We start from the raw sequence: 26,261 nt of genomic DNA, 5'->3' as shown, positions 1-26,261 counted from the left end.
TGACTTTCTGAATGAGTCTCTCTTGGGGGACAGTGTCAAATGCCTTACTAATATCCATTTAGACCACATCTACCATTTTATCAATTTATTTTGTTGCTTCCTAATTAAGTTCGTGAGGCACTACCTTCAATTTGCAAATCTATGCTGACTATTCTTTAGTAGACTGTATTTCTCCAAATGATCATAGATTCTGTCCTTAAGAATTCTCTCCAGCAGTTTGCACACCACTGATCGGTCTATAATTCCCAGGATTCTCGCCATTACCTTTTTTAAACAAGGGGACCACATTTTCCATTCTCCAATCCTCTGCCACTTCCCCTGTGGTCAAGGAGAACTCAAAGATCATTGCCAGTGGCCCAACTATTTCTTCCCTCCCTTCCCACAGCAACTTGAGGTAGATCGTGTCTGGTCCCGGGAACTTATCAATCTTAATAACTCCTGTACAAGGAGTCATTTTAAGAAGATCCTTAATCTCAAGATCATCCAGCGCACAAGCCTGTTCTACTCTGACCTCATCCCGATCAAGGTCCTTTTCTCTTATGAATACTGAAGCAAAGTATGCATTTAGGATGTTGCTTCCCAACATTTGCCTTCAGGCACATGTTGCCTCCCTTATCCTTAAGTGGCTCCATCTTCATTCTCATCATCACTTCCTATCCTATTCCTTTTAAAACACCTAAATTCAAACCCCATTCGGAAGCATTATGCTTGCCATTAAGCCACCATCATAATTAAACCCCCTCCCCTGTAGTTTACAGATAAAGCCTTACTAATATAATAATGTACTAATAAAGGTACAAGGACTACCTAAAGAAATCTCTTGGTGCCTGCCACATTGACCACCGCCAGTGGGCTGATATCGCCTCAAACCATGCATCTTGGCGCCTCACAGTTTGGCGGGCAGCAACCTCCTTTGAAGAAGACTGCAGAGCCCACCTCACTGACAAAAGACAAAGGAGGAAAAACCCAACATCCAACGCCAACCAACCAATTTTCCCTTGCAACCGCTGCAACTGTGTCTGCCTGTCCCGCATCGGACTTGTCAGCCACAAACGAGCCTGCAGCTGACGTGGACATTACCCCTCCATAAATCTTCGTCCGCGAAGCCAAGCCAAGCCAAAGAATAAAGATAAATACTACTCTTACCAAACAAGGATAAGGAGATACTTTGGGAGAGTGAGCGGCACCAGCCGGCTCTCAATTCTGGGTGCCACCATTTTATTCAAACACAACTTAATTGAAACTTTATCAGAACAGCTGCTGCGGACTTGGTATTTTTTTTGCTGGTTGTTTGAGTTTCTGATTGATTGAGTGACAGAAATGGAAATTTTCTGAGTTTGTTGCCATCTGTTATTCTTTTCATTGTGGGAAGTTATCCTGAATGAAGTTGTTGATTGAGTAGCTGAATGATCTTAGCTAAATTGTCAGAGGAAGGCATTAATGACTTATAGATCTTTCGCTGAGACCTAAGATGAGATGACATTTATTAAAATTAATTTTCCTCATTTATGAGAAAGTAGTGAGTGGATTATTAATAGTAGTTATTGATAGTTTTTTTTGTGATACTTGATAGGACATTTAGAAAATCAATTGAGCAGAGTCAGCATGTTTATACAAACGTTTTGACAAATTGAAGGTGTGTATGTGGTTCAATGCACATTAATTGAACTTAATAGACACCCAGAGCTGCAATGATTCTGAAAGAGCTTGATTGGGTGGATGCTGAACAGATGCTTCCCTTCATGAAGGGTATTTAAAACTGAGGTCCCTAAAAGAGGGCTTGGCCTTAAAACATTGACTGCCTATTGTTTTCTGTAGGTGCTACATGATCTGCTGAGTTTCTCCAACACTTGTGTACTGTCAAGGAACAAAATTTCAAATTTAAGATGAAGAATTTATTTTCTGGAATTATCAACCCCAGACTGGTGACTAAGTCATTGAATGCATCTTTGCATAATCTGAAAATTGCATAACAAAGGTCCAAATAATGATTATTTTATTGAATGGTAGAACAAGAGGACACATAGCTCAAGTCTACTACTGTTTCTTATGTTCCTATATATGGTATTTCTGGAGCTTTATGTTTGAAAAGCTTATTACTTAATCATTTTTAAAAAATACTTCATATTGCCTCTGAAGTCGATGCTCATAAATCACTAAATTTTAAAATAATTTTGTATTTTTTGCCATGAAAGATGCTATTACAAATGTAAAAATATTAAGTGATTTCCATTTCATGACAAATTATGGAATGTCATCAGTTTTCAGAGAAAACATTGCTGAATGTAAAATGATTAAATCATATGCTCAGCTCAAAATTTCTTATTTACTTTTGGCCAAAGATACAAAGTGTATAAAGTTGACACTTTAGGATATGAAAACACTAGCAGGAAAGTCAGTAACTAGAGAAGAAAGTCTTTAGTTACAAAAGAAATAGAAAGGATTTGGGCAGAAAAACACATTTAAAATCTCTTATTGATAGAAAATGGAAACCTTAACTTTAAAAGAAAATCTTGAAGGGGGAAGAAAGGTGTCTTAGAAATATCAGTTAAATATATGGGGGAAAATTGGAATAATTTAAAATCCATTTTTTGATTGATTAGCTCATTAGGAATTATGATGAGAGTTGGCTATCCATGTTGAACTATGACTGCATTTTGAATGTTGATTACAATTTTCTATTTACATGTGAGAAAGATATATGGAGTGCATAGGCTATATTTTTAAATGAATGCCATTTCATTTTGTTACACTTTAGCCTGAACCTCTCAAAAAGCCTTCAAGCTGGAGACAAAAGCATGAAAATTTTATCACTACCATCAGAGCAGCCAAAAAGGCTACTCAAATAATGAAGGAAGGGGGTATTCCTCCACCACCACCTCCACCTTTATATGATCCAGGTATATGGCATTTAAGAGTTGTATTTTCATTTTATTGGTTCAAAGAAGACAAGAATTTGTATATTTAAAAAACTTTAATTATTGATTACAATAATAGTACTTTTTTAACCATTCTAATTTTTTGTGAACAAATTCATCTTGGATTGTTTATAATTTTTCACTCTTTATATTGAGTGCTTTGAGCTGTTTTACCTTCTATTTCTCTGTGCAGATCTTGGTCTTCTTCTTCCTCTTCTTCTGTGTCTGTACCTGTGTTTGTGTCTTCTTCTCTTCCTTGTATCTGTGTCTCTTCTGACTTTCCTGATGAGTTACTTGTCTCACTTTGCTGGCCTTCTCTTGCTTGGCTTCTTGCTGTTGGTCCTCTTCTTCTGGGCTACTCATCTGTTGGGCCTCCTGCTGCTGCTCTTCTTTCCTTTCACTCCCTTTCCTGTCTCTTTCCTCTTCTTCCAGCTGAGAGCCCTGGTGTCGGGCATCCCTCAGCTGGTCGCGTTGTGTTTGCCCATTCCTCGGCTGAGCCCCCCTCCCGTCGGTATTCTCCTTCTCCTTAGTAAGCTTACTGCGCATGCGCGAGCACCTTTGTTTGGCTCAGAGAGCCATTTTTGCAGTCTAGCAGTAAGGGGTCGCGACTCCGCGGGGTCGTCACCAACCTCTGAGAATGGGCTCTCTTCTCCATGACGGCTTCCTGTTTTTTCATGCAGGTAAGGCCTTCTCCTTTCTCTTCTGGCGTCTTTTTTTTTCCCGTTGTTTTTATTTTTTCCTTCTTGGGTGCCATTTTCTTTCTTTTCTCTACAACTTTATCTTTTATTTGTTATGTTTTGTATTTCTTGAACTTTGTATTTTCTTCACTTTATTTCTTCTTTTCTGGAGAGGGCTGGAATTCCCCTACCGGCCACTACTCCATCACGTCATTGGGACAAGTTTTGAAGACGCAGATTTTGAAGGATCCCAGAATATTTCTATTGGGAGATTTTTCAACTGAAATTCGATATCTATCAGAAGAAGTTTTTAAGTATAGCAATAGCAAGAAAATGTACGGCTGTAACATGGAAATCAAATGATATTGTGAGGTTGAATAGATGGTGAATGGAATTATTAAACTGTATACCATTAGAGAAAATAAAGTACAATTTTTGAAACCAACCAGAAAATGTTGACAAGATTTGGAAACCCTTTATGAATTTTATTCCTATGACTTTACCTACTGCGTCCACACTTCCCCACCCAACCCGCCCTGATTAGTTCCCAGTTTAAGATTATTATGCAAGTTTGCAATGAATCAATTAAAAGATGTATGGTTGTTAGATAGGCTTTTCTTTTTCCTTTTTTTATCTCTTTTACCCTACTTTTTTGGGGAGGGAGAAAGTGTGAAAAATATATTGGTTTTGTGTCGTAGTTTTTATTCTTATGATATGGATAAGTATTGTACATGTATTGATGCAACGAAAAATAAAATTTATAAAAAGAAAGTGAAAATCTTAGACTAATATCTGTATGGACAAATCATCATCTCATTTTTTAAATGCATTTATCAATTTTTATTTTTAAGATTATGTCCAGTGTCCTTATTGCCAGAGAAGATTTAATGAGAACGCTGCAGAAAGACATATTTCCTTCTGCAAGGAACAGGCTGCTCGTATGACTAAGCCCAAGCTTGTTGTTGGTAAAGGAAAACAAAGTTCTCCAGCACAGGTAAAACACACAAATTATGTTGTATTTAATGGGCAGCTAATTGAGACCATACAGAGGTTTATAAAATCATGAGGGGCATAAGTAAGATATAGTAAATAGTCATCGCCTTTCTCCCAGGAAAGGGGAAACTAAAACTGGATGGCATAGATGTACGATGAGAGGGAAATATTCAAAAGGGATCTGAGGGGTGCTACCTTTGGAAAAAAAAAGGTAGTCAGTCTTTGAAACAAGCTGCCAGTGGAATTAATGAGACATTTGTAATATTTGAATAGGTACATGGTTAGGAAATGTTTGGAGAGATGAGAGCTACATGCTGTCAAATAGGATTAATTTGGTTGGTATGGACAAAGCCCTATTTCCATGCAGTAGAACTCTGTGACACAAACACAAGAAGTTCAGATTATGTAATCTTAAGTGAATGAAGAAGAGTCAAGGTTCTCTTTGTAAATGCCACCAGCTTCTCTTTGTTCACTTGTACAATTTTAATACCGCTCGAATGATAACCCTGTGAACTGTGTGGAGGTTAGAGGGGATCATCAAACAATTTAATTCACCAAAATCTGTAGTACTCAGAACCAAAAAAATGGCTGTAAATGGTGGCCTCACTCACCTCTCATAGCAAAAAGGTAATGGCTTGTTCTGTTACTCATTAATTACCATATATTTTGGAATACAAGTTGAGTCATAAAATCCAAAAAAAACCCTCAAAAAATTGGGGTCAACTTGTACGCCAGATATACCTTAAATTCAGCTCAAAATCCAATCCACACCAATCCAGTGTACAAGTCAACCACAAAAACCAATTTTACATACAAGTCAACCCATGAAAAGTGGATTCGGGATAAAGGTCGTCCCTTGAAAAACCAAAAAAAAACCCAGACTGTGACAGATTTTCATTGAGATTTTTATTGAAAACAACAGCACAATTAGAACCCTTCAAAATCACTCTTGCTATCGTCGTCTGAACCAAAGATGGCGGCAAGCACATCCATACTCTCACTGTTTAAACAGTCAGTATCTGATGAGGCGGTTTCAGCTTCGTTGTCAGTGTCCCACAATAAATAATTTTCTGTGCCATTAATTGCACAAGAGATAGCGCACGTTTGAAACTATTTTATCTCAGTCTCTATTCTAGCTTTGTCCCATGCCTTGAGCACAGTTATACAACGCATCAAGTGAGGCAGCATGCATTGCCCCGCTTTTTGTAAAGGACTTTTCTGCACTTGACATCCATGTATTCCATTCCTTGCATGCTGGGTCTTTGAATGGCGTGTTCATGGAGACATCGAGAGTTTGCAACATAGACATCAAACCAAAATACATGTAAGTATTATGTAGTGCTAATCTACTTTTAGTCTCCTCAGTTAAGTGGCTACGAAACATATCACAGACGAGCAAACTCCGTTCTTTGCGTAAACTGCCTGGCTGCCTGTCTATCCATAGTTTTATACCATTTTCATCCATCTATCCTTTTTCATGAAAATGTACAAAAATACCCATAGGGAATTTAAATTTTGGTTTAATTTTGCATTTGAAGATTACCTTGGGTCTTAACTTCATCCTGATGGCCATGCATCATAACACCATAGTAAACCTGGTCCTTTCATGGCCTGTAGTTCTGGTCTGCCCAGTTTTAACACCTTTCCACTCTACTATCACTACCAGGTCTATCATTTCGTCCCTATTTCCAGTATTTGCCAATGCAAACTAGTGTTTCTGCCAGATCCGTACAATAAACTAGTGAAAACTTGAAACTTTATGATCAAGATTCTTTGGTAGTTTCTGTACAATTTTTGTTTTTTATTGTAATACTAGATTTGTCCTATTCATGGAACGATTGCACCAGCCTATTGTAGGCTCAACATCATCACTGAGGTCTGGGTGTGACTTTGCCCACTGCAGTGCAAATGTTCTTATTTTATTTCGGGTGACTATGTAGCAATCTTGCCTCTGTTCACGTACATATTCTGCAACGCGATTTTTCAACTCTGGCCGACAAGTGATTAATTTTCTCAACAAACATTGCCTTTTTAGTATGTTTCGTAAAGTCTCTTCTCTCTTCCTCCAATCTCTTACCAACTTCTCATGCACATCAAATTTTCTTGCAACAGCACAGTTGTTAGTTTTCTTGGCCATTTCTACCACTTTTAACTTAAAATCCGCTTCCTGCTTTCATCACAAGTTGCATGGTGTCGATGGAACCTCCATGATACCAATCACTTCCAGCCATTGCCCAGCAGATCAGCCTGCATGATCTTTGGGGGCCGACTTGTACGCTGGTCAATGGGCCAACTCAGGCATCCAGAAAAATGGGTTGACTTGTATGGTGGATATACCATAAAACCCTTAAAATGGGGGTAGACGTACGCCGATTGACTTATGCTCTGAAATATACAGCAGGTATTTGAAGTTTTTTTAAGAGCTTATTGAAAGGAAATTCCTTTTTTTTTAACTGAAGATGTGACTTAGTGGATAGCACTGGCTTCTGATCAAGGTAGAAGGTGATGTGTTCAATTCTATTCTAGAGCCCTGTGTCTCAAAATTCAGACTGTGCTTCAGTTCTGCCGTGACATAACAGTGATTTCTGTGGCAAGAGAATCAGCAAACTAGTTTCCAAATTCAAAGCAATTAACAAAAAACAATGCTCTGTGTATTGAGTTATTGTGATTTGGACTACATTGATTGATGGGGTTCTCTTTCTGTGTTGTGCTGTTGTCTGACTTGTAAATAACTAGCTCTTTATCCTTATGCAGTACAAGTCTCCAGTACTTAAGAAGACTAACTCTCCAGTGTCAACACCTAATACGTTAACACGGATTCCCCAACCTTCTCTTGGTAAAACTGTAACTGGTATGTGGAAATGTATTTTATTTAATTTAAACAGATGTGTTTACCTTATTGCACAGGAGAAAGAAATTCAAATCTTTCAATGATATACAAGGATCTGGGAGTGGGATATCAGAGTTGTGCTTGTTGTCATGAATGCGCCACAAAATTTGTTGTTTTGGGGCAGCAGTATTGTGCATTACAGGAGCAAAATTGGTATAAATTAAAGTTCCATAAATACAGTATATAAAAAGAAATAATTATTGCAAAACAAGAGAAAAAGTGAAGTAGTATCTATAGGTTCATTGTCCGTTCAGAAATCTGATAGTAGAGGGGAAGAAGCTGTTTTGTAACATGGGTCGTGCGTACTCATTGTGTAGAATGCTTGATGTATCAATGATTTCTTAACGTGCAGTTTTAATTGTCAATTAGCTATGAAACCCACTTGCCACCGTGCTAGTGCAGGGTCCAATGAATGAGGAACTCAATTTAATTTTATTTTCATATTTAGATTGATTTTTGTTTTAATGTTTGTATATAATGATATAGTTTTTTAAATTACTTAAAACATTTACAATATTTTTAAAAGATTATCAAAAACATTTTAAAAGTTTCCCCACTTTGATGCAAAATAAAACTCTGCCCAAACTTTGCCTTCTGCAAAAAAATTGTCAGTGACTGGGGACAGGCGTTTAGAAATCTAATTATCCCTGAAATTTCACTGCCTAATTCTTGTGTGATTGGTCCAGGCAATTTCAGGCGACAGGCACTCTTCAATGTGATATGGCTGGCAATGTTTAATTGTCAAGCTTAGTAGAATACAATTAGTGGTAATCTTCAAACAATTATTGGACATTACCACCTGTGCACTGAAAATGTTGGGAGGGATGGATCATATAGAATCACAAAATGCCTTGCAAAGTCAGCAAATAATACTTGATCACAAGACACAGATAGTATACAGTATAATTGTGTTCTTAGGTTCATGGGGCAACTTGTATTCCAACATATTTGTTACCTATTAATCGTAGATGTTATTTTGCTGCAATTTAGCAGTTTCTTCATTGTAAAATATCCATGTATCCTTTCTAATGCATGTTTTGGAAAAATTTTACTTGTGTGACCACTTTCTTTTAATGGTACTGTACTTCTAGAAATGTTTGTATCCTTTTATGCTCAACTAAATAATGGATATTATGTCAGGCATTGAATGTTATATCGTTATTCCTCAGGATGTCATAAAATATATTGGCACGCATGATGGAAACTTTATCTTCAGAATGGATCTTGCATCTTGTACATGCAGGGAAAGTGTATGCAATTTATCAAAATAACTTTGACACTTACAGCGGCAATAATTTAAAACGGAAACCAAATATTTTGTTGGCAGGTTTTTCTACTGCAAAAGTTAACTTGTCATCTCCCAATGAAAATAAACTTCGAGATGGATCACCAATAAAACGGAGTTCCTCTGGTACTGCTAATGTTTCTGCCACAGGAAATCAAATCACAAGGTGAGGATGAACTAATGAATACAGAATATCATCTAAATTAGATTTGTTGATTATTTTAAATCAATCACTTATCTAGCCATTTAATTATTCCAGAAATGTAAATTGAACATTGCATTGCCCTTTTGAACCTGATCTATTGATTTGATTTGGATTGAGGTTAATGAAGTTAAAGCTATTTCTCAACTATGGCACAGTCTCCATTTAACTTTGATCCTTAGTAAATTTAAATTTAGGCATATAGCATGGTAGCAAGCCATTCAATCCCAGGAGCCCATGCTGCCCAATAACACCCATTTAACCTATAATCCCCATAAGATTCTGAAGGACCCAGAGAAAACCCACGCAGACTTGGTGAGAAGATACAAACTCCTTACAGACAGCACCAGATTCGAACCTGGGTTGCTGGCACTGTAACAGCATGCGCAAACCGCTACACTAACCGTTATGCTAATAATTCATTACTTAATTAGTGCTTTTGCTTGAACTATCACCAAAACAATAATATAATTTCCATTTTAAGTACTAGTATGATAAAAGAAATATAGATAGTCACTAAAATAGCATTAATTTCGGTCTAATCCTTTCAGTACTTGATATTTTTTTAGGAAATCTTGCACTTTCCTCACCTCAGTACACAGCAAATGACATATTCTAGTTATTTTATTTAATGTGCCTTACTTTGAATGTTTTTCCCTCATTTTTTGATTAAAGATAATTGATCATGTGTAATAATCAAATTTAATTTCCAGAATGTGTCCCTGAATTTTTGATTACACAGTGCTGAACTTGCTCTTTTTTTTTCGTTTTGAAAGAAATTATTTTCCATCAAATTGAGATAGGCAAGCTGTAGAATACCTGCTGAGCTCTTGAGAATTAAATACATGACATTAAATATTTTGTTATCCATCTATTTAAATGCCCATGAAATAATTAAAGACTCATCTAAGAAGTCCTGGTTTGAATCCTTGTCAAATGAGTCCCTTGTTGAGAATAAGAACTTGTAGGAATACACTTAAGATGGAAATTGGAAGCCCATTTAGAGAAAATTTGATGAAGCTGGCAGGAAAGATGAATGAAAATTCCAATAAATTCTATGAATAGATTAAAAGTAAAAAAGTCACTAGAGAGAGAATTGGTCCCGTGGCTGACTGCATGGAATCACAGGATATGGATGAGATTTAAAAGAAAATTTTTCATCATACTTTACAGTGAAGAAGATCATGAAAGCCAACAAATTGAAGAAAATTAGATAAGGTTATAGACTAGGGAGATGGTCTTGGAGCATATTAAAATGGACAAATCCCCAGGGCCTGATGAAGTGCATCATTGCATCTTGTGGGAACTCGGAAGAAGTTGCAGAGGCCTTGTTGAGATATTTCCCTCATCTTTGGCCTCAGGTGAAGTACCAGAAGACTGGAGGGTGACTAATGTTGTGCCATTATTTAAAAAGGATAGCAAGGGCAAGTTGGGGAACTGCACACTGTTGAGCTTGGCATAGTGATCAGAAAATTGCTGGAGGAGATTTTAAGGGACAGGATCTACCAACATTGGATAGCCAAGGATAGATTCATGATTGAGAGATCACATATCACAAACCTGATCGTTTTTTTTTTTGAAGAGGTAACAAAGACCATTGATGAGGGCAGGGCAATAGAGGTCCCTCATAGCAAGTTAGTCTGGAAGGTTAGATTGCTTGGGATCCTGGGGAGCTGGCTTATTAACTTAATGGAAGGAATTAGAGAGTAGTAGCAGAGGGGTTTTTCTGATTGAAAACCATTGACCAGTGGTGTGTTACTTTTGTTTGTTATATATTTTAACAATTTTAATGGCAATATAGTTAGCATGATGAGAAAATTTTCAGATGCTACTAAAATGGATGAATACTGAACAGTGAGGATAGATATCAAAGTTTACAATACCATGTTGATCAGTTGCAAAGGTTGGCAAAGGAATGGAAAATCAAATTCAACTCTGGCAAATGTGAGGTGTTACACTTTGGTAGGTCAAACCAGGGAATGGTGAATGGCAGGACCTTGGAGAATATTTGTGGAACAGAGAGACCTCAGGATAGAGGTGCTTAGTTCCCCGAAAGGGGTAACTCAGGAAGGCAAGATGGTAAAGAGGGTGTTTGGCACACTTATCTTCATTGGGCAGGGTATTGAGTACAAAAGGAAGGAATTTGTGAATAAGCTGTACAAGGCATTGGAAGGGGTGCAGAGGAGATTTACCAAGCTGTTGCGAGGGCTTGAGTTATATGGAGAGGTTAGATAGGCTGAATCTTTATTCCTTGGAACAGCCATCCTTGATAGGACCACAGCATATTTCAAGGGGACCATGGACTGAAATTATAATTTTTAAAAATATTTTTGTGGTCAGCAGGAGAGAAGTACAGAATAAACAACTAAATGATTGCTTCATAGAGAAGGGAGCATAGGTTTAAGGTAAGAGGGGAAAGATTCCAGAGGGACTTGAGAGGCAACTTTTTCTACAGAGTGTGGTCTATATTTGGAGAGACCCATCAGAGGAGACAGTAGAAGTGGTCACAGTTTTAACATTTGAAAAACATTTGGGCAGATTTTTTTTTGGCTTGGAAGAATATGGACCAAATGTAGGCAAATGGTACAAGCCCAGAATGTCAACTTGGTCAGCATGGGTGAGTTTGACTCAAATCTCTAATTATTTACAAATAGTGATTGGTTAATTTTAGGGTATAAACCTTGGATCTTAAATGTAATTTTTACCTGTCTAGACATTCATTTTCAAATAAATTACATTACCACAGCCACAAATATTACACAAACCATGAATTTTGCTTATATCTTGTTTCTGTATATATATTCAAGCATTTTTCAAAATTGTACATTAGTGGTGTCCATTGCATTAGTTTTAATATCAGCTCTTTTAATTCACCAGATAGTGTTCTAAAATTAATCAATTATGGCCTGTCCAGTATTGCCAGGGGTAACATTTTTATACAAAAAAGGTTGCTGAACATGTTGATCTTTTTTGCAGTGATCCAATTGCACTGTTTCCATATTCTTTAATAGATGTCCAAGTAACCATAAGTTTTCTCTTGTACATATTTCTAGATTCCACTTCAGTAATGGTTATGACAGAGAATTTCACATTCCTGTAACAAAAATAAAATCTTGTTTTTTTTTTACTTCGTCAATTTTCATAATCTTTCCTTACTCTTTCATACTCAATGTTGAATCGGTTCACTTGCTAATTAGCCAAATGCCATATTTCTGTTCAATTTGCAGGTTAATTGCTGCCTTGATCATATCATTTCCTGATCTTAAATTTCATAATAATGAACAATGCATGCAGTAGTGGTCATCTTCTCAACTTTCAGATTATATTTGCAAACTTTAGAGAGGTTCCAGCTACTTAGATGAATAATTGATAGATTGAGGTTGGCGAGTTAGTTTAGAAAGTCCTTGAAGTCTGTAAGTTTATAATGCCAAGAAAGGACTATTCAGTTGGGAAACCCTCACCTCTGTCAAGTAATTAATTTTGACTTTTCTGACTGTGTTTTGAGTGTATGTGTGCGTGCGCACATGTTTTCAATCTTGAAATGCCCTGAGCATCCTAAATGTGGATGCTTAACAGACAATTACCACTATTCTGAGAATGCTGTCCCACTGAAACTACAGTAACCTGACCAGGATCATTTGCCAATTCATTAACATTCATATAACCATGTAAGGAGGACATTTGCAGAGTATGGGACTGCAGTTGAGAGATCACTTGGCACCTAGCAGGGTCAGCAAAATAGCATTGTTATGGGGTTCATTTAGGAGCCTTATGTTGCAGGAAAGAAACTGTTGGTGTGTACTTTCACATTTTTAAGCCATCACCTCGATGGCATCCAGGGTGTGATGAGTCCATCAGTACGTTAGCTGCCTTTCCTAATCACTGGAAGAAAGAGATGGAGTCAATGAAAGGGAGAGGAGTTTGTGTTTTCTGAGCTGTATTCATTAACTTCTGTAGGTTCTTCCAGCTTTGAGTAGAGCAGTTCCTATACCACACAGCGATGCATTCAGCAAATATGCTTTTTCTGGTGCACCTGCAGAAGTTGTTGATGGACAAGATTATCAATTAAACTTTCTTCATCTTCTTTGAAAGTCGATGTGTTGGTGCACTTTCTTGACTGTTGCATCAATGTGGTTGTCCCAGATCAGGGCATTGGAGATATTGATTCCTAAGAACTTGAAGCTATCTATTCTTTAAATTTCAGCACCATTAATGTGGATAGGGGTGTGGACTCTGTCCGCTCAAGTGAAGACAATGATTATCTCCTTTGCCTTATTGACATTGAGAGAAAAATGGTTATCTTGGCCCCATGCCACTAGACTTTCAATCTTTTTCCTGTATTTTGTCTCATCATTACTTGATATTCGGTCCATTACTATGGTGTCATCATTAAATTGAAGATGGATTGGAATGGTATTTAGCTGTACAGTTGAGGAGCATCAGTGTGGAATAACATCAAGGCAAAGATATTGTTACCCATCATCACTGATTGTGGTCTGTCTGTTAGACAGGAAGTCAAGAATCCAGTTGCAGAGGGGGTCACTGAGGCCTAGATGCTGAAGTTTGGATATGAATTTATGAAGGCATTAGTCACAAATTTGCAAATAATGATTGGGAGAGGCTGCTTGCAGGTAAAGAGATAACTGTTGTTAAGTAGTAGGATTTTAAATTGAGGTAGGGAGAGTTTGGGGCAACATTTCTGATACAGTAAATGGCAAAGATGGTAGGTTTAGAGCCATTGAGGCTCTGGTCAGGTAAAAGGCATATGGCAGCTGAATATGAATTTCTCGAAGAATTCAAGCTTTAAAAAAATCAGAATGCCAAAAGAGGACAGAGTTAGCTTTGGCAGGCAAGTTAAGGAGAATTTTAAGAGATTCTTCAAATAAAGAAGTTTCACAGAACATTTTCCTTTTCCTGATCTCTGGCATTGCCCTAACTACTATGTCAACCATGCTGCCTCAAAAAACATTTTCTTTACAGGCCTTCTTAAAGCAGGTATATTAAAAGCAAAACAGCAGTTAGGGAGAGAATGGTCCCATTTAAGGATCAACTTGGTTCCACTGTGTTAAGTCACAGGAGCTGGGTGAGGTTTCAAATAATTATTTTTCAAGTACATTTTCTGAGGAGAGGTCATGGAAGCTGAGGAATTTTGGCTAATGAACAGTGATGGCTTGGAAAATATTCATGTTACAGAAGAGGAGATACCAGTGGTTCTAAAGTAAATTAAGGTGAATAAATGCCCAGGGCCAGACCAAGTGTCTCCAAAGACATTATAGGAATGGAATTGATGGAACCATGGTGGAGATATTTGCATTACCTTTAGCCTGAGTGAGGTACCAGAAGACTGGAGAATGGCAAATGAAGTGCCTTTAAGAAGGCCTGTAAAGAAATGACTGGCATAGTAGTTAGGGCAATGCCAGAGATCAGGAAAAGAAGGAAAGCTTCTTTATTTGAACAAACATTTTTTTCTATCCATGTAAATCACATTTTCATTTTGAAATTTAAAGTGCATTGTGGCTTGGGGAAATTTTAAGATGTTAGAAGGATTTAAAAAAAGAATAATTTGTAATTTGCAAGGAAATGCAGTAAATTCTTACAGTTGAAAATGTGTTTTATTTCCAGTTCGGTAGAAGTTGATTCAGGACATTTAAACCCATGCCACCCAATTATACCCAAATTAACCTCCAACCCTTTGCATTTTGGAGAGTATGAGGAAACCACAGCACCCAGGGAAAACCTATGTAGACACGGGGAGAATGTACAAACGCCTTTCAACAGATCTTGATTCAAACCCGGATCACTGGCCCTAGCATTGCGTTAACTGCACCTCTAATCATGCAAATCTATACCGACTGGGAAAGGGGAACAAGAAATGGCAGATAAAATTTAACTTGGAAAAGTGTGAAATGCTACACTTTGATCAGTCAAACCAGGGCAAAACATGCACAATAAATGGTAGCCCCTGGAGAATTATCTAGAATAGGGGGCTCCATGAGATTGGCAATACAGGTAGATGGCTTTGCACACTTGCTTCCATTGGTCAGGTCATCGAGTACAGGAGTTGGGGCATCATCGTACAGCCCAGCTTAGGAAGCATGTCATTAAGTGGAAAGAGTGTAGAAAAGATTCACGAGAATGTTATGAGAACTGGAGGGTTTGAGTTCCAAGAAGAGGCTGGATAGGAATTTGGGCCCTGGAGTGTGGGAGGCTGAGGGATGATCTCATGGAGCTACATAAAATCATGAGGGATGCAGATAAGGAAAATAATGAAAAACTTTTTCCTAGGACAGGGGTGATGAAGGATTAAAGAGGAGATTTTTTTCAAGGGACCTGAGTGGCAAAACATAGGGTGGTTGGTTAATGGCATGACCTGCCAGAAGAAATTGCAGAGATTTTTAAAAATAAACTTTAGATAGGTTCATGGATAGGAAAGGTTTGGAGGGATATGGGCCAAATGCAGGCAAATGGGACTAGTTTGGATGAACAACCTGTTCGTCATGGAAGAGTTGGCCCAAAGAGTCTGCTTCCATAGCTGTTTAGCTCTATGAATCTATATTGATGCTGTGGATGATGGCAAATAGAAACAATGTTTGTTAAGTAAGTAATTTTGCTGTGCACAGTTGACCCTCTGTTACACATTGCATTAGTTAAAGTGTCTGTTAATATGTATAATATTATTTTTTAATGTACACTAAATGCCCTATCTGGCACCTATAAGGGTTGGCAGTTGCTTGAGACTTATTCTTACAATGCCTAACTAACACACCTTCATTAAGAATAAATAGTTCAAATACAAAAATACTATACTGTACTTACACTGAACAAACTTCATTTGCATGAATATATAAACCTTAAAGCATTTTATTTCATATTGTTTGGAAGCATTTAACTGTCATTACATCTGCAGGTTTTTCCCCCTTCACGGATCTGCTCGAAGACCAACAATAACATAGATAATTGACGACCCCCTATTCCCTCCCCACCCCCCAAATTTTGCAGATAAAGTCTCTGAGTGGGGCAACTCTTACTAAGCAGCGTTAAGGAGACACTTTAAGAGAGTCACCCTAACGGCGAGCAAAATCAACCAGCTCTTTTTTAAACTTAACTTTTAAACATGCAGTCATATCATTTGAGGATACAAACAAAATACATAAATAACATAATAGATGTATACAGCGCATCAATCTATCTTATTCGAGTTCTAGTCAAAGAGACATCACAGATTTGGGCACCCAATTAACCAACATGCAATCACCTATATATCTAACCATACACTTCTTTATATGCCCATTGTGACACTTTTAAGCTTCAAGAGGAGAGGGTCAGAGTAAATCTTATTGAATTTATCACTGTGTCCTCACTATATAACCACTTGTATACAATCACAATCTCATCTGTATACATTACTCCAATAATTACATATAGAGTGCACTGGTCAAACTCCTCCCTACCACTGAGATTACGGAGAGGTTATATCCTTAATCAATCTTGATAACTGTAGCATTACCAGTGACCACTTGATGTTGAAAGCATCATTCCTTAGTTGGAGTTTAGCTGTAATGCTTTCCATCAAATATACACTTTTAAATCTTTCCTTCCATTGTGATCAACAGTAACACCCTAAATAAACTTCCCTGGTTTTTGGCATCTATATCCCCTAGAGTCATTGCCAATATAAAATATGCTGTCTCCAAAGGTAGATCCACCCCCATGATTTCCACTTTTATATCTCACCAATATTGATATAGTTTGTATGCTCAGCAACCTTCCCACATTCTCACCAACATAATTCTAAGGTGCTACACTTAGAATTGGCTGTATCTCGCCAACACATAAGGAGTCTTAAATATTCTTATTTTAATTTTCCATTCAAACTCCCTCCAGGTAGGAAAGTGTGGGTCAATACCTCTCGGATGGATTTGTACTTGCCCTCCCGTGGCAGCTTTTTCAAGAAATCTGTGATCTTGGTGGCTGTGGCTTGTTCGAGGGTGTCCACCACATGGTAATAGCGGGTGTCGTCGGAGGTGATTTTCCTCAGAAAATATTTCGGGCTGCACTGCCCAGTAGTTCGGCAGCTTCAATGATACGAAGTTGATTGCAGGGTCTGTCTCCGTTGCTGGGTCCAGAATGCCGTATAGACCATTAGGGTCAACATTGTAGCTCGCTGCTACAAGCTATGCCTCTGTGGAACCTATATAGTACAGGAGAAGTTATAGCTGCTTATAGGTTAGCTCAGAAAGAACATGATGTTCCCAGAAAGAATGACACAAACCCAGTTGAGTGTAGTTAACACTAAGCTTTATTGGGCTTACAGCCTTGCTTTTATTCTCAAGCTGAGGGGTGTGATCAAATCCCTCTCAGCACTGAATTGTGTGTTTGTGATCCACTTTCCCTGATAGGCCAGTTAAGCTTTTTTGGTTGTGGCCAATTGGAGGTCAATGCTGCGGGCTTCATGCAACCTGCTGGATCGTCACATTCATCCTTCATTTTGTGAGGCCCTGTGGGGGAGCTGTGAAGGGCCGCCACAATAACACCTTTTTTCCTTGTCTGGTCAATAATGACATTAGCCTTTTTCATTTTCCATTCAACCCTCATTTCTGTTTTTGTTTCAAACTTGTCTATAGTTCTACTCCTGTGGTGACAAGGAAAACATGAGTTGACAGTCCTCTCTCTACCCCCTAATTCCTCTGCTGACAACTGACTAGTGATCCTGTAGTAGTTTTCTATTTCGCTTCCCTCTGAGATCCGCTCTGTTCTCCAGTATGGGCACTGCCTCAGTCAGTGTCTTGAAAGCCTCAACTCTAGAGCCTAGAAAAATCCTGATCTGCACTGGGAATGGAGACTTGCCTTTGATGGTTTTTTCTCCCGCAGATGTTTAATCACATTTCATACCTCCCTGAGCTTTCTCTGCATTTTTGGAGAGTAGTCTTGGTCAAAAGCACTCCGTCCCACTTGTATGTTATCTGCCATTGTTTCCAAGCCTGCTGCAACACGACATTTTTTTGTGTAATAGTCTAAAAATCTGACTATGATAGATCATGGTGGGGCTTGCTCCATTCTTGGTTTGTCTGAGAGGGACCTGTGTTCTTTCTCTATGTAGATATTTAGGTCTTCTGGCAGTTTTAGTGAATTCTTTTAAGAGTTCAGTCACATACCATCTCATGCCATTTTTTAAAATTTTCCCTCTGCAACTCTGTAAATCTGCAGGTTCTTGGGTCCAGCTTCACCTCTCTGTGTAACAGGTCCTTGATAGCTCTCTCCTGTCACATTCCTCTGTCTTCTGTTGAGGTTACACTGTCCTCCATTTCCTTCAGTTTCCCCTCCAGCTTTTCCATTCGAGCACTTAAATCTTTAATATTATCCTTCACACTTTCTAGACTCTGTTTATTATTTTTTGAGGTCACTTTGTGTCATTTTCTCAGTTTGCAGATCTCTGAGAGAATTGATGATTCTTCCTTATCAGACTCACCGCTGTAATGTGGGGGTTAGTGGGATGCCTTCTCTGTTGTCACCCTCCCTTTCCTCAGCACTCATTAGCCCTACGTGGGCTCATCACACTCAATTAATCATTAATATTTGAATTATAGCATATGCCTCGCTATTTATTTTATATATGGCTGGTTTAAAAAGGGTTTCTCGACAAGCAAGTCGACTACACAGCTGCCACTTTGTGTTGTCATCGGAAGTGTGCCATTGCTGTTTCACACCATTTTATTCAAACAGCCTGCTGCAAGCACAGCACAACCTGCTGACTGAATATTTGCTCCCATCTTCACCAAAGTTTTCTGTGTTACCTCAAAGAACATTTACATTTACAATTTTAAACGTATTTTTACTTATTATTTTATGCTTTTTTTATTTTCCTTGATTTTTTTTACTGGTTGCTTGAATTCCAGACACCAAAAGTTTTACTGTATAACTGAATTTCCCCATTAATCTATTTTGTGTTGTAAAAGTTATGAAATAGAATTATCTAGCAATTAAAATTAAACAATTTTACATAGTTGAAACAAATGTAAGCAGGTTTTATATTTGCAATGTGCAAAACATAGCTTGATTTTTTGAATCACCCACAAACAATTGTCAGAAATTTTCTGTTGTCTTTTTGTGCTCTTCCAGATAATGGATGTTAATACTGGCGAATGAAACACTTTTCCATTCCAGGCACCAATGTAAGCATGAATCACTCTAAACCCAGCTCCTTGCACTTAGCCCAGCTTAGTACCATTCCTATAGTCTCACTGATTAAAAATAGTTCTGGCAATGTCAACCACCTTTAATCTTAATACTCCACCATACTCCTTTAATATCCTTATTTCCCAACTAATTATGCATCTCTTTAGGATTTCCATTAATTTTATATGAGTGGCATTCCAATTTCCTTTTTTGTCCTTTTTTTCTTTTTATTGATGATAATGAAATTGGCTTATACATTTAACAGTGTATGTACATATGTACCAAAATTCTTAGTTGTTGCAACAGAGCTGATACTTAATGGGGAAAAAAAATGACAATGGTATACATTGCATTAAAAAAAAATAAAAGATGGGGAGGTAATAAAGATAAGATAGGTAGGTAATAAATATCCATACTTGCCATAGTGTAAGAGTAGTGTTACAGTAGCACAGATTGTCCTTTCATGATATCAGAGCAGCCTATGATTAGTGTAATAAAGGAAGTTTCAAAAGCCTGATAGCTATTGGAAAGAAACAGTTCTTGATTCGAGAGATGCTGGCTTTTAGAGTTCTATATCTCCTATCCGAAGATAGAAGTGAGAAGAGTTTGTGACCAGGTTGATGGAGATCATTTATGATATTGGCTATGCATTCTTAAATGTACAATAAATAGAGCGGAGAACTCAGCAAGCAAGATTGGGGTACCTCTGTATTCATGATTACCGAGGAGATGTTCCTCATAGGTGTTGATTTTGCTCTGTCAGTGAAAAAGTTGAGGAATGAACAGAGTCCCAGATCTCTTGATTTGTCATAAGTTTAGCTGGTATAATGGTATTGAATGTTGAACTGTAGTCAATGAGCAAGAGCTGGATGTAAGTGTTCCTGTGGTCCAGGTGATTTAATGAAAATTGTAGAGTCAGCAAAATGGCCTCTGTTATTAATGTGTAATGACGATAAATGAACTGAAATGGGTCTAGGTCCTTCTTGTGACAGGAGTTGATCTACTCCATAACAAATCTCTTAAAGCACTTCATCATGGCAAAGATACATAACCAACATTTCGGGCCTCAGCCCTTCTCAAGGTATGAGCAAAAATCACCTGAATAAAATAGTGGAGAAAGGGGCAGGAAGAGGAGCATAGGCTCACAGGTCATGCATGACCTCTTGTAGGAGTGTCTTGTTTAAGCTGACCTGGTGCAAGTCCATGGCAATTTCTGAGAAAGCATTGGGATATGCTGTATGATGTTCCCCAATTTTTCCACGTCTTGTATGGAGGAACAACACCCAATTTTCTCTACAGGCATTCTCCAGGCAGATGGCATTAACATCGACTTTTCAGGTTTCTGCTAACCTGCTCTGCCCCTCCCCCTCCCACATCTCCCTGTCTTCCCTCAGCTCTCCATCCCTTCTGTTACGAGCCCAGAGGACCCCAAAACCCCACAGCAATAGATATTCGCCAAGACAAATAGTTACTTAAAGTTGCTTTTAATTATCTTTAAACATGAAAACAGGATCAAACTTTATTACTATCAACATAACTAACCTAACAACCCCCGTCTAATTCTAAGCGCAGGTGTATGTAATGTGTGTGTAAGTTCAGAAAAGTAATTTGATTCACAGTCCAATCTCACTTCTCATTCCTCCAAGTTTATTGGTTGTAGGCAATTCTTATACTGTGCACAGAATTTAACATTTATGAAATTCACCAAGCTTTGGTGCTTGAAAGGTAAATGGTTACCACTTTACATAAACTGATCCCTTTTAATCAGCCACGTCAGTGTCTTTCCAAAGAAACTTGCCCCATCAGGGTTATCTAGATGATAACCTCTTTCTTTCAGGTCACTACAGAATTCCTTTTTGTTTCTCTTACTTCAAGTGAAACAGTCCTCTCCTCTTGAATGGAGCATTAGGGCTTTGACCAGGCTGAACTAAGCACTCACAACCCAAATGGGGTTTTTCCACAAACTTGCCAGCTTATGCTGTTCCAGTCCTACTCTCTCTCTGCTTGCAAAACCACATGATCCTCTTAGAACTGAAGCTGCACTCCAGACAGTCTGCGGCTCTAAACTACTTCTCCGATCTCTTTTATCTGTTGCTTTTCAAAACAATACTCCATTAGTGAAGTTTCTTGGGCATTCCCCAAAGTTTTTGCAAAGGCCCCCCAGAGCTCCAATATTTTAAATGAAGTGTTTGTATGTGACCTATACTTAAAAAAAAACCTTCCCCAATTTATCTCCCAAAAACATATCTATATACAATACAAACCCCACATAATCTTCACACTTCCTTCTCTATTCACCTAGGCATCCCTCTTCCCCTTGTCTACTGCTCTGTCTTCCCTCCCTTTTCCACCTATTACCTTCTGCCTTTGCTACCATGCTCATCCCCTATGCCTCTCCCCCCCCCCCCCACCATTAGCTTTTTTATTCAGACACCTGCTGACATTTTTCCATACTTGGATAAAGGGCTCAAGCCCGAAATGTCGGTTATGTGTTTTATCTTTGCTATATAAAAGTTGCTGTTCATCCTGCTGAGTTTCTCCAGCATTATGTTTTTATTTCAACCATGGTGTTCAGTGATACAGACCTTGCTTGTGGTTTCTGGTATATTGTTTCTGAAGGATTATCATAGATTGGCTAATTCTAACTTGCTTAAAAGCATTTCTGTTACACCAATGCATTGTGCTGTTTTCTTTAACTGAATTAATTTTGATTGTTTATATTGTCATAATGTAATGGATTCATTTTCTTTCTGAATTTTTTTTTCCATTTTCTTAATAATTTTCAATCAAGGTCCTTAGCCTCCCTTTCTCTCTGGGGGCTAGTCACCAAAATATTTCTAGACACTTATTTGGAATCGAGGAAGAACTTAACGGTAAATATTCTGGAAACTACTTGAGTTTATTCAAGGCCAGTAAAATATTCCTGAAATTAATCAACTAAACCAGTCATTGCCTAACCAATGCTCTCCATTAATTTTAGTTGTGTGTGTGAAAAAAAAAACAAAAAAAAAAAAAAAAAAAGATGGGTCCATGGCACATACCGAAGAACATGACTGATTCAGCACGAATCTATTTTCAGAGGATCGTTGCATTTTTTGCAAACATTACAAACTTGACAGTCAAGAAAAGGATCATAAAATATGATCTTCAGATAGAAAATGAAAGATTCTTTAAAATGTACAAGTTGAAACAGCATGCTCTTGATCATTTTAGTTTGTGATTACGTAGGCAAATGGAATGCTGGTTGTCATGTCATCAATATGGAATCAATCCTGAACATCCTGTACAGAATGAAATGGTAGCTAACTGAGGCTCTGTAAAAAGAATGATTTGTCCAAATCACCTGAATGCTTGATGATGTCCATAGATATTTTGTAAAAGACTGCAACATGACCCTCCTTGGAAGATTGTTCATTTTTTAAAAATTAAATCTATCAATTGTTTTATGTTCTTAGCACTTTAGAGTTGTGTTCATTTTCCTTTGAGGTATCCATTGGCATTTTATTTTCATGACCTTGTCTAGTAATATCAGGTCTCGAACGCTGCCGCCACCGACTGGAACCAGGAATGCTGCTGCCACAGGCTCATTGACTAGGAAGACCCACAATGCTGAGAATTATACAAGGTAATTAGTGTTTAATATCCTGCAACTTGAAAAGAAGGAAAATGTTCTGTGAAGCTTCTTTATTTGAAGAAACATTTTTTTATATTTCATATAAGTCACATTTTTATTTTGAAATTGTGGTGATCTAGGCTTAGGGAATTTTTAAGATAGAAGATTTTTTTTTAAAAGTTAATCATTTGTAATTTTCAAGGAAATGCAGCAAATGCTTACAGTTCAAAATGTCTAACTTGTGTTGGTTTTCGATATGTGCATATCTCTGGCAAGGCTAGGATTTGTTGAATAATTCAAGCTGCCTTTGGAAGTTGCTGAAGGACTTCATAGAATTAATTCCACATGTGCTAATAAAGCTCTCTGATCTTCAACATTGATGATTTAGAAATTACAATTAAAGTGAAGAACAGTGATACATGTTCTAAATGATTGTTATGATGTACTCAAAGTTTTGACCTTTTCTTGAAATATTGTTGCACAGTGAAGCTTGATATTCTCTAATTTCATTGAAACATAAATTACATTTTTCCTTTTCAGGAACAATGTAAAACCTGGTTTAGACACTAAGGATAGTTCCTTGACATTGAATGATGGGAACATAAAAGGCAACATCAGAAGTTCACCTGGTCAACAACTGTCAAAATTTTGTCATCAATGTGGAACCAAGTACCCTGTGGAAAGTGCAAAGTTCTGTTGTGAATGTGGAATGAGAAGGGTGTTGCTTTAATCATACAATATGCATATTTTCCAAGGAAAAGGTCTTAATATAATATTCAAAATTTAGCAATACAGGTACTACAAAAATCCTCCAAATCTAAATGCATCATGTAAAGCGCAATATAACCAAATGTGAAATTGTTAAATTGATGGGATAAAATTGCTAATCATATTATATCAGGGTTACTTTTTCAGTTGACTGAAATGCATTGAAATTACAGTTTTCAAACTGGTACCTTCATCTTGAATATAATTTATAAAGCAGGAGAGGCTGAGCACTTATTAAAATATAGTTCTCTGCATAACAGAGAAATTTCCCGTTAATGATTTAGAACAGTAGTTCTCAGCCTTTTTCTTTCCACTCACATACCACTTTAAATATTCCCTATGCCATAAGTGCTTTGTGATTAGTAAGGGATTGCTCAAGGTGGTATGTGAGTGGGAAGGGAAGATTGAGAATCATTGCTCTAGACCCAGTTATTACTGAAATATTTTGCTTGAGAAAAATTGTCATTGGCCCATTTCCTTTGGAGTTATGAAACCGTGCACATAACAAGTCAATTAGGTATGATTAAAAGAGTGGTTTTCAAACTTTTTTTTTCCACCTTAAGCAATCCCTTACTATATACGGAGCACCTATGGCATAGGGAATACTTAAAGTGGTATGTAAGTGGAAAGATAAAGGTTGAGAACCATTAGCAGCTCAAATACTCCCTGGTTATTATGTTGAAGCTCAGCGGTGATCAATTGTCCAACATTAATTGAGTACAGAGTAAACATTAATGCATATATTATGTTGATCAAGAATTATAAAAGTAGAATGCATCAAATCTAACAGTTTAAAATCAGTCATCAGAAATATGAATAAGATTAATATTTTGAGATTAAAGCATTCTGTTTACCTTGCATACATTTATATCGATTTAGTTTACATACTTTGTCACAAATTATGGTGAATATTTTTATGTCTGCTACAAATTATACAAATACAAATTGACAGATTTAAGAAGATCCCAGTGGAGAGCAATTTAATTGGTAAGTGTCAATGACACACTGTTTGCATTGACCAACACTTTGTCATTTGGCAAAATATATTTTAACTACTGACACTGTAAACGTAACCTGATATGATATTACGGTGTGAAAGAAAATATATCTGTATGCAAAATACAGTGATAATACAGAACTAACAGTTCATGCCCTCAAAAGAAAAACTTTATGCAGTTACAAACTCTACACTATAAAAAGCTGCATATATATTTGGATATTGTGTTAAATGACAGTACATTTCTCATGATCTTATCTAAAGTGTTGGAAGTGGCAATTTAATGGTGTCGTGCAGTTTGTCCATGAGAAGGATCTGATGTTTCTTAATACCAAAAAGGTAAACCCAGTGATGTTGATGTGTTCAAGCATCCAGCCAAGTGGACTTGTTGAATAAAGTAGAAGTTGGAAAAGTTGCCAAGAATCTTTGATATTTTTCCAAATTAAAAAAACTCAAGATGTAATTATATAAGATTCCAGTCTTGATCTGATGTACTGTCATATTTCAGAAAGTCATGGGTAATGCTTTCCTCCCAAGACATGAGAATGTAACTGAGGCTGGCCTTCAGAAGTGCTAACTTTCACATGAATAATGATTCAAAATCAAGAATTTGTCATCCATCTCAACTGAAATTAAAATATACCATGCCAGTATTTGAAAATCAGTAAAGTTCATCTCGCCTCTTCACCAATATTTATCGCTCACTCAATATCGTGATCTAATTATCTGATCATTGTATAGCATGTTTCTTCACATTAGAACAGTAACTTCATTTAAAAATGACGTCGGATGTGAGTATATTTCAAGATTATAGAAAGTGTAGCAAAAAGCTTGCTATCTTCAATATAAAAGGGGATGGGTGATTGTGAAAATAACTCATCAATGAATTGAATCATCAAAGTTCTGTCACTAAATGCATCAAATTACCTGGAAGTTACCCAGTGAACTAATTCTACGTTTATTTTAATGAAATTCCTTGTTCTAATTTAAGTTTATTTATTAGAAGAATGAAGAAAGAATTTTCCTTTGTGTACACTGGTATCAAGTAAGAGGGGACAGGGTTTTAGAAGTGGAAAATAAGCTGTTTGTATTAGGTTAACTTGGCATTGAATTAAAATAGAAAATAAAATTTTTTGTTTAGTAGACATGGCTGTAATTGTCATTAGACTTTCTCATTATCAATTCACATTATGCTTGTACAAACTTGTAAGTACAGGATTTGGAAAAAGCCTGACTTAAACAGATAATTATGAATGTTGGAATGGCCCAGGAGATGCTAATGAATCTAAGGTTTTAGAATGAACACACTTACAAGCCCAAAATAATTGATACTTGGAAACAGTATTTTATTTAAAGGGTTGCCTAATTGCCTACTGTATAGGTTCTGAGAAGAGCTGAGGTACAATGTTTACAATGTAGCAGAGTGTGATCTGAGACCTACAATATATTGTATAGAAAAAGGCCATTTAGCCACCTTATACATGTTGTGTTCATACTCCATTCCATCTTTCTCTTGTCAGTATTTCAGGTTAATTTTCCATTCTCTATCCCCTTATGTATTCATTTGGTTTTCTTTATAAAGTGACTTAACCATTTGCTGAAACAAGAAGTCTCAAATTCTTTGCATTCTCTGAGTAAAGAAATATTTCCTCCTTTGAACTTATTAGTATTATTATGGCTTAAACATACAAGTATCTAAAATGAAAACTATTCTATATTTCTCGCAGCCTCATCTCCTAATA

The 26,261-nt window shown here is 37.1% G+C and overlaps 1 protein-coding gene across 2 annotated transcripts in view; it reads left to right on the top strand.

Annotated features, from left to right (window-relative positions):
* Positions 1-25,662, top strand: part of zc2hc1a (zinc finger, C2HC-type containing 1A) — a 33,214-nt gene extending 7,552 nt beyond the window's left edge. Inside the window, exons 1-7 of one of the 2 annotated variants that reach the window (XM_069921159.1) lie at positions 1,852-1,925; positions 2,759-2,900; positions 4,447-4,589; positions 7,343-7,439; positions 8,806-8,929; positions 22,665-22,766; positions 23,295-25,662. In XM_069921159.1, the coding sequence (XP_069777260.1) occupies positions 1,887-1,925; positions 2,759-2,900; positions 4,447-4,589; positions 7,343-7,439; positions 8,806-8,929; positions 22,665-22,766; positions 23,295-23,484 (837 nt within the window). In that variant the 5' untranslated portion in view covers positions 1,852-1,886 and the 3' untranslated portion in view covers positions 23,485-25,662. Of the gene's footprint in view, positions 1-1,851; positions 1,926-2,758; positions 2,901-4,446; positions 4,590-7,342; positions 7,440-8,805; positions 8,930-22,664; positions 22,767-23,294 lie in introns of those variants that run through there. The other variant, XM_069921158.1, reaches the window with a different exon arrangement.
* The last annotated feature ends 599 nt before the right edge of the window (positions 25,663-26,261 follow it).

Source organism: Narcine bancroftii, chromosome 2, assembly GCF_036971445.1.
Source record: "Narcine bancroftii isolate sNarBan1 chromosome 2, sNarBan1.hap1, whole genome shotgun sequence".
Lineage (NCBI taxonomy): Eukaryota > Metazoa > Chordata > Chondrichthyes > Torpediniformes > Narcinidae > Narcine > Narcine bancroftii.
The sequence above is the reverse complement of the archived record's forward strand: the minus strand, read 5'-3'. Positions and strand labels throughout refer to the sequence as shown.